Here is a 15,523-nt window from a genome sequence, read left to right as displayed (position 1 = left end):
GATTCTTATCCCAGTCTGTTTCTTTGGGGTTCTGAACAGATTGCCTAATACATATCCAGTGTCCTATTCAAGGTCTGGGTCAAACCAGGGCTTTGAACCAGTTCATTTCAGTTCAGCCTACTGCTGAGTTGGGCCATCTAGCCATTCTCACCAAACAGCCAAATATGTAAGGGAGCCATCTTAGACATTCCAACCTCTAATGGCTTCAGCCCCAGCCAAAATCACATGGGGCAGAATGGCTGGGTCCAGTCAACCCACAGATTAGTGAGAAATAATAAAATGGTGGTTGCTTTGAGCATCAAATTTTGGGATGGTTTGTTATACAAAAATAGATAAACCAAATAACTCAATCAAACCAAACTCATTGCCTTTGAGTGTATTCTGACTCATAGTGACCCCCTTTGGGTTTCCAAGGCAGTAAATCTTTATGAAAATAGCCCATTCTTCCTTCCGCAGAGCAGGTGGTGGGTTTAAACCACCAACCTCCTGGTTAGCAGTCAAATGCCTTACCCTCTATGCCATCAGAGCCTAAATATCAAACCAAACCCACTGCCATCGAGTTGGATCTGATTCATAGCGACCCCTCCTTGGGTTTCCGAGGCAATATCACTATGGAAGTAGATTCCCCAACCTTCCTTCCGAGGAGTGGCTGGTGAGTTTGAACCTCCAGTCTTCCAGTGTAAAGTCAAATGCCTTAGGCACTACACCACCATAGTGACTATTTATTCCATATGATTTAGAAAGCCAGTCCCACAATATTTATAGTCATCCAGTGTCAAGGTCCCAGGGAAGGAAGATCTACAAGCAAAAGTTGCTGGAGGAAGATGAGAGGAAGAGGTTGGCTCTATAGAGAAAAGCACTGAAAGCAAATTTCAACTGCCTGTTTGGCCAGGTCAGTTCTAACAGGAACATCTGCATTTGGCCATCAGTCCCACTATTCTGTTTCACGGGTGCTAGCTTTCTCTTAGGTGAACCTATGATTTGAAACAATGTGCCTGTCATGTAGTGCCTGCTAGAATGAAACTAAGATTACATGTTCAGTTCTCTCGTGATTATTTTGGTTCTGTTACAGGTCTTGCTCACGTTAGGTTTCATCCAGTCAGATCTGACTCATAGTGACCCTATGCTCATCATAACCAAACACTGCCTGGTCCTGCGCCATCCTCACAATCGTTGCTGTGTTTCAGCCCACTGCTGCAGCCACTGTGTCAACCCATCCCATTGAGGATCCTCTTTTTTGCTGATCCTCTACTTTACCAAGTATGATGTCCTTCTCCAGGGGCTGATCCCTCCTCATAACATGTCCAAAGCACAGAAGATGAGGTATCACCATCTACAGGGATAGTGGCCCTGAAACTTGAACATCAATATGTGCAATCAGTCCCAAGGGGGAACAGGCCAGATTCATAAGTCCACCAGAAAATGGCTTACTTGTATCTTTACTCATGGAAGGTCACGTGGAGGGTCAGGAAAATCATTGTCATAAAGGCAGGAGAAGATATTTTAAGCACTCATAGTTTCATAGAGTAAGACTGTTACTCTCTTCACTGTCAAGGAAAGCAACCAACTGAAAATTCTTGCTTGACAAAAGAAAAATAAAGGCATGAAAGCTATCTAGGTCTAACTAGTAGCCAATGGCCTACCACCATGTGCTTAGCTGAGGTCTGTGCTCCATAGGGTTTTCTATGACAGTGACCTTTCAGAAGCAGATCACCAGGCTTTTATTCCACGGTGCCTCTAGGTGTATTCAAACCTCCGACCCTTCACTTAGTAGCAGAGTGTTTAACCATTTGTGCCACCCAGGGACATCTAGGTCAGTAACTGGTTTACAATGGTAACATCTCTTTTACTAATATCTATATAAGATTTTAAAGAGATATAATAAAACGTGTTAACCACATGAATATTACTGCAAGCACTTTTAATCATTGTAAAAGAAAAGCCATTTTTTTGTTGTTGTTGGTTCCTGGTATTTACCCATGTGTATTCAAATTAATGTAGAAATAATAGCCATCATTTCATTTAATGTTAGCGAGGTGTTACATTATAAAAGTTTCTATATAAAATTATATTCCCTAATAGAAAAAAAGAGAAATATTAGAAAATTGTTAACATTAAAATAGCTATAAAATACATTGTCAACTCTAAGAGGTTTGCAGCCTTAGGGAGCCCTTCCCCTTTGAATATAAAATTCTAGTAAATATCACAGCCAAAGAGTTCCAGGCGAAGTGCAATACTTTGATTCCATGTTTTAGGAATGATGCGGATAAACCTGGAAATGATTGGTGGATTGAAAAAGTTCTTCACGTGTCCTTTGGTATTAGTATTTCCTTTGAAAATCTGAAAGCAAAATATGAGAAAATTTTTGATGATAACATAATGGGTACAAAAAACTTACAAACGAGTTTCTTTTATCCTTTTTGTTCGAATTGAGGGCATCAAAGAACACGTACAACACAAAGATGGTCCCCAAATCAATTATGAAATCAAATGCCAGTCAGACCTCTTTAGGATCACATCACCAGTGGAACTGAATTAGGGAAAAGTAAAGAATCAAGGAATTTCACATGGTGCTAAGGAGCAGCCAGAAACCCATCTCTCCCCTAAGCGACTCTGAAGCTGTGTGATTTTGAGCAAGTTACTTATATTCTCTGATTTTCCCTTTGCTCATTGGGGAAATGGGGATAATAAAATTTTACCTCCCAAAAGTTGCTGGAAAGACTAAAAAATATTTGTAATCATATGTCAAGTGCCTAGTAAGTGCCAGATGGTGGGCACCAATAAATGGTTAACTACTGCCAACGTTCTAAATGAAATGTGACCATGTGATTAGGCATATGCCCTGTATCGCAAACTAAATGATGTTTTATGTTTTTTTTTTTTCATCTTTAGCAAATTCCCTAAGATTTACACACCAAATCAAAAAACAAACTCACTGTCGTCAAGTGGAACCTGACTCATAGTGACCCCTCCTTGGGTTCTGAGGCAGTATCACTACGGAAGTAGATTGCCCAACCTTCCTTCTGAGGAGTGGCTCGGGGGTTTGAACCGCCAGCCTTCTGGTTAGCAGTCAAATGCCTTAGGCACTATGCCACAGCAGAAGCTAAATCAGCGTTAATTTTTGACAAAAATAATGGTGCTTATCCTGCTATGAGCACCTCCTGGTGAAGTGAACAGTGCAAGAAACAAAACCAGACAAATAAAAATAAATCAGGGATTTAAAAGAGAGAAATTGGTTCAAATTCATTAACACAGATAAATAATGGGCACATGGTGAACACTCAATAAATAGTAGCTCTTTTTTCCTGTGCTGTTCTTACTGGCTTCAGCCCCATTCCCATTCCTGGAATATCAGGCACCTCTCCCTAGCTTTGACTCAGATGGGATTCCGAAACCACATAATTAGTAAGTAGAAGAATTTGTGAGTGTATTGAGTAGTTAAATTTTGCAGGAAATTCAGTCTTCCCATCAATAAGGATACCAATTTTTTTCTATTTAATAATAATACAACACAAAAATGTTAAGGGCTTGGATATTTGATTGTTCATGAATGAAAAGTATTAAAGGTAATGTTTGTATGGTATTATTTCATAATGGAAGGTTTTCTGGACCCCTTTATCATCTTTCCTAGTCAGAGCTAATTAAGCCTTACACCTCCCCTGGTGTTTTATTCTCAGGGCTTCAAATCAGTTTATTTTGGTTTGAACCCTGCTGAGAATTTGCATTTCCACCCCACCCATACTAAATCATAATCTTTCATTTTAACAAGATCCCCAGTGAGTCTCATAGATCTCCAGGTGATTCTTAAGATCACTTGGGATTTTGATAAAATGTAGATTCTGATTCAGTATATCTGGGATGGAAATGCAAGCTCTCAGCAGGGGGTCAAACCAGAATGAAAGGGTGCCAAGCCCTGTTTTTTCTATGTCACAGGTGGCTCAGTCAAAGCAGAGATGTACATAGTATGGTTCTTGTCCCAAAACCAGGTGCTTGCAGAGCTATTAATTAGAAGACTAAGAGATGTGGTGCTAGTCAGTGTATTTTTGTCAAAGTAAGATGTCATTATTCTCATCACAGCACAGTTTTCAAATTGCTTTCCTTTTGCCAAGCTGACACCCCGTACCTTGTCCACCATGAAGAATGTCTGCCTATAAGGTTTCCATTCCACTCCCTGGTTGCTGTAGTGGATAGCATAGCTCTTCACAAACATTTCAGAGGACAGAGACTTGCAGCCCTGTGTCACAATCGCAGTTATCTTCTTGATTTTGAGGAGATCAATCTGTAGCCACTGTTTGTTGTTGTTTGCCTATGAGAATGATAAAAACACATGGAAGGCAGCTGTTAAGACCTCTGGGTTTTTTTTAGACCAACATACTCAGAACTGCTCAGAGTTTAAAAGGATTTCTTTACCATCTCATCCTTTAGGAGTCACTGTCTCCATGAAGTCTTCCCTGATCCCTTTGTGTTTGTTGCACATGTATAATTTTTTTTGGCAAATTTACCACACATTATACATTTTTTTAAAAAAATGTGTTTATACCCCTACTTTTTGAGGGAAGAGGGTTATTATTTTTATGCCCTGGTTTTTACCATAATGCATGGCACACAGTTGGTGTTCAATAAATATTTGTTAAAGGAATGAAAGAATGAATTTTACTTAAGAAAATATATTAAACTGCTAAATTATCTGTAAATATCATTTTCTTAAGCAAGTTTGTTTAAATACTATGAAGCTATTGTTTAGGGTCATCTGGGAAAGAATAGGATGGCATCTTTCTCTCTAATTTTTTATTTTAGAAAGTTTCAAACATGCAAAAACACAGATGAACACCTATAGATTGAATTGTGTCCTCCAAAAAATATGTGTTGTAAATCTGAACATCTATTTTGTGGTTATAATCCCATTTGGGAATGGGTTGTATTTGTTACAAGATAGGATTTATGTAGAGTGTGTCTTGAGTTAGTGTCTTTTGAGACATAGAAGAGATTAAAACAAGCTACAAAGGAGAGAGATGGTAAAACAGATGTCAAGACACCTGGAGATCTCCAAGGAACCAAGAAGCAGAAGCTGAAGAGACAAGGACCTTCCTCCAGAGCTGATAGAGAAAGAACAACCCCTTCCCCTACAGCCAGCACCCTGAATTCCAATTTCTAGCTAACTGAAAAGTTTGAATACAACAGGTGATCTGCAGGAGAACGATAAGGCAGTCTGCTTCCCTAAAGATTATAGTCTTGAAAACCCATTCAGACCAGTGTATTCTGACCTGTTGTTGTTGTTGTTGTTACGTGCCGTCGAGTCGGCCCCGACTCACAGCGACCCCTCCTTGAGTTTCCGAGGCAGTATCACTACAGAAGTAGATTGCCCCATCTTCCTTCCGAGGAGTTATAGGGTCACTATGAATCAGAATTGACTCATTGGCAGTGAGTTTGGTTATTTATTTATTGGTTTAAAACTGTGAGAAAATAAATTTCTCTGTGTTAAAGCCACACACTTGTGGTATTTTTGTTGTAGCAATACTAGATAACTAAGACATGAACCCTGTACGCCCATTACAGCTTCAAGAATATCAACAAATACATAACCAATTTTGTCTCATCTTTCCTCTCACCGACTGCCCACTCTGAAGTTATGTTGAAGGAACCCATAGACATCATATTATTTCATCTATAAATAATTCTTTCTTAAGCCCTCTCCAAGTTCAAGTATTAAAGTAAATGTACACAATACTATACTGTGTACACAATACTATATTGCACAGTTTTAGCTCTTTCATAGTCTTGCAGGAGTTAAGCGCTTGGCTCCTAACTGAAAGGTCGGTGGTTCAAACTCACCTATGACTCTGTGTGAGAAAAGACCTGGCAATTTGCTACTGTAAAGATTATAGCTCAGGAAACCCTATGGAGCAGTCCCTGTCTGTCACATGGGTCACTATGAGTTGGCATTGACTTGACGGAACAACAACAGTAGTCTTGAATTATATTTATTTACTTTCAGGGGCTCAGGCCTACAATATTGTGGCCTGGCTAACAAATATACTAAAACAAAAACACTACATCTACTAAGAGTACTCTTGTGAACATAAAACCAGGCCAGAGGGGTGGCATCACCAATTCCATGAACAAGGCCCCAGCACATGTTTATTGCTGTTTCTCGTTCTACCTCTGAAGAAGACCGAATGCACAAAGGCAAATACTATTGGTTATAAGAAGGTCTTTATAGTTGAGAAAACCCCAACTATTCTTTTCTTGCCACTGTTAATGTCAAATAGGAAAACTAGTCCAATTTCTTCTTTGCTGGTATTTAAAAAAATATAGTATTTGAGAAACCTGATAAATCCACACCCAAAGCTTGATATATTGCACTGTGATTGTCATGTCTCTGGCCTAACAAGATGCTTTAGAATTGATCTAAAAACACTTGGTGATTTGTACTTGGAGAAAGGGGATCAGAAGGACAATGAGTTTTGGAGTTATGTGAGATGAATTTTCACTTTGGGAGATTTATTATGTTCCATAAATTCAAAAACTCACTGCCATCGAGTTGATTCCAACCCATAGCAACCCCCACTGGGTTTCTGAGGTGGTAAATCTTTATGGAAGTAGATTGCCTCATCTTCCTTCCACAGAGCAGCTGGTGGGTTTGAACTACCAGCCTTCTGGTTAGGAGTCAAATGCCTTAGGCACTGCACCACCAGAGCTCCATTATGCTCCATGTAGTCACATTCAACTCTATATGAAATAATGAATATTGAAATGTGTTTTCTCAACATCACCCATATGCATGTGTTTGCGTGTGTATGTACACACACATATATGTGTATATATATGCATATATTCACATGATATGTGTATTTAAAAAACCAATCAAATGATCATATTAGAGACTTTTTTGTTAATTTTTTTAACAACTTCTAGGGATGTCTAGAAGGAGTTCTGGTGGCGCAGTGCCTAAGGCATTTGACTGCTAACCAGAAGGTTGATAGTTCAACCCCAGCAGCCGCTCTACAGAAGGAACTTGGGGCAATCTATTTCTGTAAAGATTTACCACTTTATCTGAATGGTGACTTAATGTCTCTTCAAATCAAGTTGGGACAGTGATACAAAATGAAGGATTTTTGAAGGCACAACAGAGGTATGGACACGTCAGTCACAGAAGGATGGATGTCTGCTTGCATAAGTCTAGCTTAGACTTCAGCCTCTCAAAGAAGAACCTATTAAGGATATTTCATGCTAATGGAAGGCTAACTAAAACAAGGATTTCAAATCTGTTGTTGTTGCCATGTACAGACAAATCAGCCCGACTCATAGCAACCCCTCCTTGGGTTTCTGAGGCAGTATCACTACGGAAGTAGATTGTTCAACCTTCCTTCAGAGGAGTGGCTGGTGGGTTTGAACCATCAGCCTTCTGGTTAGCAGTCAAGTGCTTTAGGCACTATGCTACCAGAGCTCCCATTTCTAATCTAGTAGTCCAAGTTTTAAAACGACAGAGTTAAAAATTAAAATTAGCACTTCATCTTTGGGGTCTTTTTCACAAAGACTGACAGCAAACTATATAAACACCAGAAAATATAAAATGCTGTAAAATAAGGGGTGGGGGTGTCAAGGCTATACCATGAACAGGTCTAAAAAGGTCATTTGGGAAAGAATTGGATGGCATCCTCTCTCTTTAACTTTTTGCTATTTTATTTACATTATTATAAAAGTATATAAATATCATATAACACATTATTATTTTAACTTACCTGGGCCTCAGTTTCCCCCTCTGAAAAATTTCAGAATGAGGTATTTGAGCTGCCTGAAATGGTGGAAGGAGCATTGGTCTGCTTTTCAGGAGAATGGGGCTCCAGTCCTCGTTCTGCCACATATTAAACTAAAATTACTTAACCTCTTGTGTGTTTAGACATGAAAGTAAAAGTCTGGACTCGCTGTTTTGCAAAACCTCCTGTCATTCTAATATTCTATGATTCTATAATGGGCCAGAAATGAGTTTTAAAGCACAGACATCAGTTCCCAAACTGTCAGGGAGTGAGATCCAAGCTCTTCCATGTAGTTCACAATCACCATGTTTCTCTTTTTCTTTCAGTGGCCTACATTAAAGATAGGACCATGGAGTCTACGTAGAATATAGGCAATTGGAGTGTAGGTATCTACATCTGCCATTCTAATCTCTTAGGCCAGCTGAAGAGTGAAACAAAAAGGACTCAACTATTAATATTTTTACTTGGAACCACAATCAACACCCAGGGAAACAGCAGTCAAGAAATTAAATGATCTATTACATTTGTCACATAAGAGCTCTTTAAAGCATTAAAGAGCATTAAAGAGCAAAGATGTCATGTGAAGAACTAAAGTGTGTGCCTTACCCAAGCCAGGCATTTTCAATCACCTCATACGCATGTGAAAACTGGACAAGGAATAAGGAAAACCAAAGAAGAATGATGGCTTTGAATTATGGTGTTGGCAAAGAATATCAAATATACTATGGATTGATAGAAGAACAAACACATTTGTTGGAAAAAGTACAACCAGAATGCTTTTTGGAAGCGAGGATGGTAAGACTTCATCCCACTCACTTTGGACATGTTATCAGGAGGGACCAGTCCCCTAGAGAAGGACATCATGTTGGTAAAGTGGAGGTCAGTGAAAAAGGGGAAGATCTTCAACGAGACAGACTGACACAGTGGCTGCAACAATGGGCTCAAACACAGCAATGACTGTGAGGATGGGGCAGGACTGGGCAGTGCTTTGTTCTGTACTGCATAGGGTCAATATGAGTAGAACCAACTCGATGGCACCTAACAACAACATTAATAATTACTCTAAAATTAAATCACCTGAATTATTTTATGGGTAATATTGGAACAATATAACCTCTTCTAGTTAGCAGTCAAATGCCTTAGGCACTTACAGCACCAGAGCTCCTTTATTAAACTTAGACCACTGATTTATAACCCTGGTTTTACAGCATTTTAGCATGCCTTAAATTATCTCAAGGGATGTTACAAATATCTCAAAAAAAAAAAAAAAAAAAGTACACTGCTGGTGGGACTGTGAAGTGATACAACCACTGTGGAAAGCAATATGGTGATTCCTTAGAAAGCAGGAATTGGAGATACCATTTGACCCAGCAATCCCATTACTAGGTATATATCCTAGAGAGGTGAGAGCCAAGACAGGAACAGATATATGCACACTCATGTTCATCACAGCACTATTTACAATAGCAAAAAAATGGAAACAACCTACATGCCCATCAATGGAAGAGTGGATGACCAAACTATGGTACATACACATAATGGAATGCTATGTAGCACTAACGAATAATGTAGAGTCTGCAAAACACCGTATAACATGGATGAACTTGGAGGACATTATGATGAGTGAAATAAGTCAATCATGGAAGGACAAATATAGTATTAGTTCATTGTTGTAGAGGGTCAAGGAAAGGTTTATATATGGAAGGAAACTTTGTTGGTTTCCCAGGGTGGGAAGGGAGGGGAGGGAACATTGCAAACAAACAAAAAAAAATGCATTGAAAAAAAATGGGAACAAAAGAATTTAAATGGGTTAAGGCATTTGACTTCTAACCAGAAGGCTGGCATTTCCATTTCTTGGAAAGAAGGTTGAGCAATCTACTTCTGTAGTGATACTGCCTCAGAAACCCAAGGAGGGGTCGCTATGAGTCGGAAAATGACTCGACAGCAGTGAGTTTGGATTTTTTTCTTAAGAAAATAAAAAGATATTGCTAAATGGAGGGGAATAAAAAGAAGAGAAGATGTTGCAATTCTAAATCATTTGTTTATCACTAAAGTAAAGTGTCTAAATCAGGAGTAGGCAAATTACTGTCCCTGGGCCAAATTAATTCAGCCACATATATATATATATTTTTTTTGTAAATAGTTTTATTGGAACACAGCCATGCTCACTCATTTACGTTGTTTATGATTGCTTTCCTGCTATAATGGCAGAGTTGAGTAGTTATGAGAGAGAATGTATGGCCCACAAAACAAAATATTTACTATCTAGTCCTTGCTAATCCCTGCTCTAAATTAAGGCCAGACCAAGAACCACAGAGATGATAAATGACTTCTCTTTCAGCCAAAGATTAAAGCTAAAACTATAATGTCAGCAGACATTCTAGATTTTGGAACCTAGAATTTTAATCTGCAGAAGCAGGATACAATACACCTGCTTCCTGCCTACCCCCACACCCCTCCCCACACACATTTTCCCTGTATAAAAGGCCTTTGTTTTGTAGGGCTGCTAGAACTCCATTCACAGGGGCTACTTCACCTTGGCTTGCCAGGCGTTCACACGGCCCTGGGCATTGAGCCGGGCATACCAGGGTTCCCAGTAATCTCCCCACCAAGACTTTTTAAATGAGGAAGCTGTGATTTGCTTGTTTTCTATCTTTCCACTTTCCATACCGAGTGGTGTAGAGCAGCCTGTCAAGAGAAAAGTAATGTAATTAATAATGCACCACCTACATGCCCTGCATGCCATTTTGTACTGTACAGGAGATAAGAGGTAATATTACCACCAAGTAACAACAAAAACAACCACCACAATGATTATTAATGAATCCAAGTGTCAAAATTACAAGCTTTAAATGTATTAGTTAATGCCTGTAATTTCCCCCACTTTACAAATGAGAAAGTCAAAAGCTCAGGAAGAGAAAGAAACTTCTGTAAAGTAATACAGCTAGAAGAATTAGACACTGAATTTGGGCCCAGGCAGTCTGACATCAACTGCATGTTCTAAACATCCAAACTCACTTCTCTCCTTAAGAGTCATGACCTGAAACGGCATGGCACCTTTGGTCTTTGCTTTGAGGTATGTTGTTTGTTGTTGTTATGTGCCATCGACCCCGAGGACTCATAGCGACCCCTCCTTGGGTTTCTGAGTCAGTATCACTAGGGATAGTAGATTGCCCAACCTTCCTTCCGAGGAGTGGCTGGTGGGTTTGAACCGCCAGCCTCCTGGTTAGCAGTCAAGTGCCTTAGGCACTATGCTACCAACACTATTAAACTACCAATCCATCTGAAAACATACTCAGTTTCTTTTTCTAATAAAAGCTACAGAGAAAAAAATATGGTAGACCATTGGTAGTCACCATTTAATATTTTCTTTTTCAACCCTTTAAGAGTGATTCATGTTATGCACGCTGGAATTTTGCCAAGGCATGAATTTGAACTTCATAGGTGGCAAGCCTGATCTATGAGCATAAGAAACAGATCTAGAGAGCAAGTCTCGCTGACTGCCTATCATGCTTGTCTCTGTGAGACTTTGTTCTCTTTGGTAAATCATGAAGCAATTTCTTAAAGTGGTAGCACTTTATTTTCTCCATGAAAACAAAAACAACACACAAAGAAAAGTAAGGCTTCTGCATATCAAGGAAAGGAAGAGACTTTTTTTTTTTTTTTAAAGTAATGTTTCTTCTGAAGAAAATAGATGTCTTAGATATATTAACAGTTAAATGTCACATTTTAGGGTAGCTTTAGGGTAGCTTGACTCTATGGAAGGAGCTCTTATGGCACTGTGGTTAAAGCATTGGGCTGCTAATCAAAAGGCTGGTGGTTCAAACCCACCAATCACTCCCAGGGAGAAAGATGAGGCAGTCTGCTTCCATTCTGTCATCTGAGAGGTCACTATGAGATAAATCAACTCCATGTCAATGGGTTTGTTTTTATTTGACTCTATGACTTGAACAAATCTACCATTTACACTATATACCATATGAAGACAAACAAATAATGGTTTATGGAGCTGTACAAAATCTGCATTTTACATAGGAAATGTTAAATACCACTGCTATCTGAACATTGCCAAAATGCTCATCTTCATATCTCTCATGAATGTTAAGGGTATACTGTGCCATTATCTGGTTGATAAGAAACTGATTCCAGGGTTCAGCTACTTTTTCCACTGTGAGTCATGGCGTCTTCCCGCCACCCTGAGAGAAGGTACTCCAGCTCCCAAAAGGTGTGCCACAGCCAGTTTCAGGTGTGCCTGTGTATGACTCCCTCCCCGCTCCAGCCCTAGGACAGTTGGGCCAGCCAAGCCCCTGGGTCAATTGCTCATTCTTTTATCCCAGAAACACTAAACAAAACTCTTTTCTGTATGTGCTTTGAAGTGAAAAATATTGGAAAGCACTTATTTAAGAGTCAGAGAAGTAGAATAATTGATGAGACTCTTAAACATCATTGTTATATGATGTTTATATTATGTTATGTATGTTTATCATAGGGAGCTCTGGTGGCGTAGTGCCTAAAGCACTTGACTGCTAACCAGAAGGCTGGTGGTTCAAACCCACCAGCCACTCCTCAGAAGGAAGGTTGGGCAATATACTTCCATAGTGATACTGCCTCGGAAACCCAAGGAAGGGTTGCTAGAGTCAGGACCCACTCAACGGCACATAACAACAACAACAACATGTTTATCATATATGTTATATGATGGCTGTATTATAGCCATATGATTACTTGGCTATATTTATACCACAAGTTAATTATAGCCCCTGAAAAATGGCAGCTTACAATAAAAAAAAAAAGGCTTGGATACTTACACAGGGTAAAATGCCAAGTATAATCACAGCTTCAGGAACTTGGGAAGCAATTTTAGATTTCAAGAATATTCACTGTATGCCTAATAGACGCCAACAATGTTGCTAGCTACTTCCTTTTTTTTTTTTTTTCCATTAAAAAACTGTTTTATTGTGGTAACAGTATATACAACAAACCATGTGTCAATTCAACATTTTTCACAGGTACCTTTCAGTGACATTCATTATGTTGTGCAACCATCACCACTGTCCATTTCCAAATTATTCTACTACCATTAACAGGCACTCAGAACCCCCTGAGCTAAGACTCCTCATTCACCCCTCCCTCTCGCCACCTGTAACTACTTACCCACATAAATGTTTGTCTCTATACTAATTTGCCTATTTCATATAAGTGGGACCACATAAAGTTTGTCCTTTCATAACTGAAATATTTCACTAATGATTTCAAGGTTTATCCATGTTGTAGCATGTAGCAGGACTTTGTTTTTACAGCAAAGTCCATTACGTCTTTAGTCAAGCTTGTATTTGTTTTCTTTCAGCTACTTTCATTACATTAAAGTCTGAGTGATCTGGAGGACGTTGGAAGATAAAAGCCTAATTTGACTCTCAGGTAGTACTTATCGAAAATGGTCTGCTGAAGGTGATTCTAAGCTAAGGCCCTTCCTTGCAGGGGCAGAAGAGTGTCCATATAATGAAGGCATACAGGAGGTGTTCATATAGGAGGTGCCAGCTGTCTAGCTGGTTGAAATAATCTCAGTCTAGATTACAGTTATAATTTACCTGAGTGAGACCTCTGTTTTGCAGGGGTTTTTCTAGCAGCCGAGGTCACTAAAGAGAACTAAAAATTGTATCCATTTTCCCACATCTCCCAAATCTTAATTCTGTGAGTGGTAGCAAGAAAATAATGCATCTTTGTTCCTTACCATTAATCTCACAACCTTGCAGTTCTAATCGAAGGGTAGGTCTGTTATAGGATTTAGTTGGAGATATCCTAACATATCTAGCCACAATAGGTGGGTCAAACTGGTTGTCTTTTATTGTAGAGGCATCTGAATTGCCAACAAAATACTAGAAGAAAACAGAAAGGCTTAGTTATAAAACAATTTTCTCTAAAGTGATTTCATAATAAACAATTTAATATCAATATTGCAATATTAAGTTCTCATGTAACCTGATCAAATCAATTTGGTCTTAAAAAATAATTGGGGAGACTTCCATTTCTGGAAAGATGGCATATTCTATTCTTCCTGTTAAGTACAACTAACAACTGTGAACATTATATATAAAATAGACATAAGCAGACTCAAGGGAAACTAAGGAGAATAGATTGAATTGAATGAAAATTATAATACAACATGTCAGAATTTGTGAGAAACAGCTAAACATGTTGAAAGGGAAATTTATAGCACTATATGGTTGGGCAATCCTACTTCCATAGCGATACTGCCTCGGAAACCCAAGGAGGGGTCACTATGAGTCGGGGCCGACTCGACGGCAAACAACAACAATATGCATACATTAGTAAAGGAGAAAAGCCCAAAATGAATAACCTAAGTTCCCACCTTTAGAAACTAAAAAAGAAGAGCAACATAACTTAAAATGAGCAGAACAGAGGAAATAATAAGGCTAAGAGCAGAAATAAGTAAAATTGAAAATATAAAAATGATAAAGAAAATCAATGAAACAAAGCTAGTTTTCTAAAAAGATCAATTAAAATGGACACACTGTAAGACTGACAAAGAAAAAAGAGGCAATGTTAATTACCAATAAGGAATGAAACAGCAATATATTTCTACTGATCCTGCAGACATCAAAAGAATAAGATAATTCTGCAAACAACTCTGCACATGTAAACTTAACAATTTGGAGGAAATGGACCAATTCTTGAAAAACACAACCTATTCCGACTCACCCAACATGAAATTGATCATTTGTGTAGTCCTATTACTGTTAAAGAAATCGAAATTGTAACTTAAATATTCCCCAAAAGAAATATTCAGGCCCAGATGGTTTCACTGGTGAATTCTACCAACATTTAAAGAAGATTTAATACCAATTATACACAGCTTCTTGCAGAAAATAGAACAGGAGAAGACTGCTTCTCAATTTATTTATGACATATCACCCTGATAAGGAGCTGTGGTGGTGTACTGGTGGGTTTATTTGTTTGTACTCTTTGATTTTGATCACCCTGATATCAAAATCAAAGCACATAAACAAATAAACACACCAGTATCCCTCATGTATACACATGTAAAAATTTTTAAACTATAGATTCTAACTACCATGTGTGTTGTCTCTCCAATATTGATTAGAGAGAACCATGACTTAAGATTTTCATGACCCATTCTAAGGTATGTTACAAATAATTCATTACTAGAAATAGTAATTTCTTTTTAAACTCAACTCACTGCCATCGAGTTAATTCAACTCATAGTGACCCTCATTATGTTTCCAAAGCTGTAAATCTTTATGGAAGTAGATTGCCCCATCTTCCTACTGTGCAGCAGCTGATGGATTTGAACTGCTGACCTTCTGGTTAGCAGCCAAATGCTTTATTCACTATGTCACCAGAGCTCCTTAAATAAAACTGGCTGCTGAAACCCAGGAATGAACCAAGGACCTTTATGTGTCACTAGAAAATAGTAAGGATTTACAAAGAAAATAAATGGAAATAGATTCAAGATGATTAGTATAATAACGATAGAGGGACTCCTTTGCATTCAGGAGTCATTTGGGGTAGGGGTTTAGGATGGAAATGGGAGGAGTGAGGGCAAATATGACTGGGTCATTAGGAATAACCCTGGCTGAGCTCCCAGAAGATCCAGCAGGAAATGTCATTCCTCAGGCATGAGATTTTGTTTTGTTGTTATGTGCCGTCGAGTCAAACCCGACTCATAGCGACTCCTCCTTGGGTTTCCGAGGCAGTATCACTACGGAAGTAGGATGGCCCAACCT

General features: G+C 38.7%; 1 protein-coding gene across 1 annotated transcript in view; it reads right to left on the bottom strand.

The window, feature by feature from the left end:
- Positions 1-2,193: 2,193 nt before the first annotated feature.
- Positions 2,194-15,523, bottom strand: part of F5 (coagulation factor V) — a 128,600-nt gene continuing 115,270 nt past the window's right edge. The window contains exons 23-26 of the mRNA XM_007937783.1: positions 13,489-13,633; positions 10,294-10,445; positions 4,124-4,306; positions 2,194-2,340 (exon numbers count right to left, since the gene is read on the bottom strand). Of these exons, the coding sequence (XP_007935974.1) occupies positions 2,194-2,340; positions 4,124-4,306; positions 10,294-10,445; positions 13,489-13,633 (627 nt within the window). The remainder of the gene's footprint in view (positions 2,341-4,123; positions 4,307-10,293; positions 10,446-13,488; positions 13,634-15,523) is intronic.

Source organism: Orycteropus afer, unplaced genomic scaffold (assembly GCF_000298275.1).
Source record: "Orycteropus afer afer isolate SDZICR_OR568_19922 unplaced genomic scaffold, OryAfe1.0 scaffold00044, whole genome shotgun sequence".
Classification (NCBI taxonomy): domain Eukaryota; kingdom Metazoa; phylum Chordata; class Mammalia; order Tubulidentata; family Orycteropodidae; genus Orycteropus; species Orycteropus afer.
The sequence above is the reverse complement of the archived record's forward strand: the minus strand, read 5'-3'. Positions and strand labels throughout refer to the sequence as shown.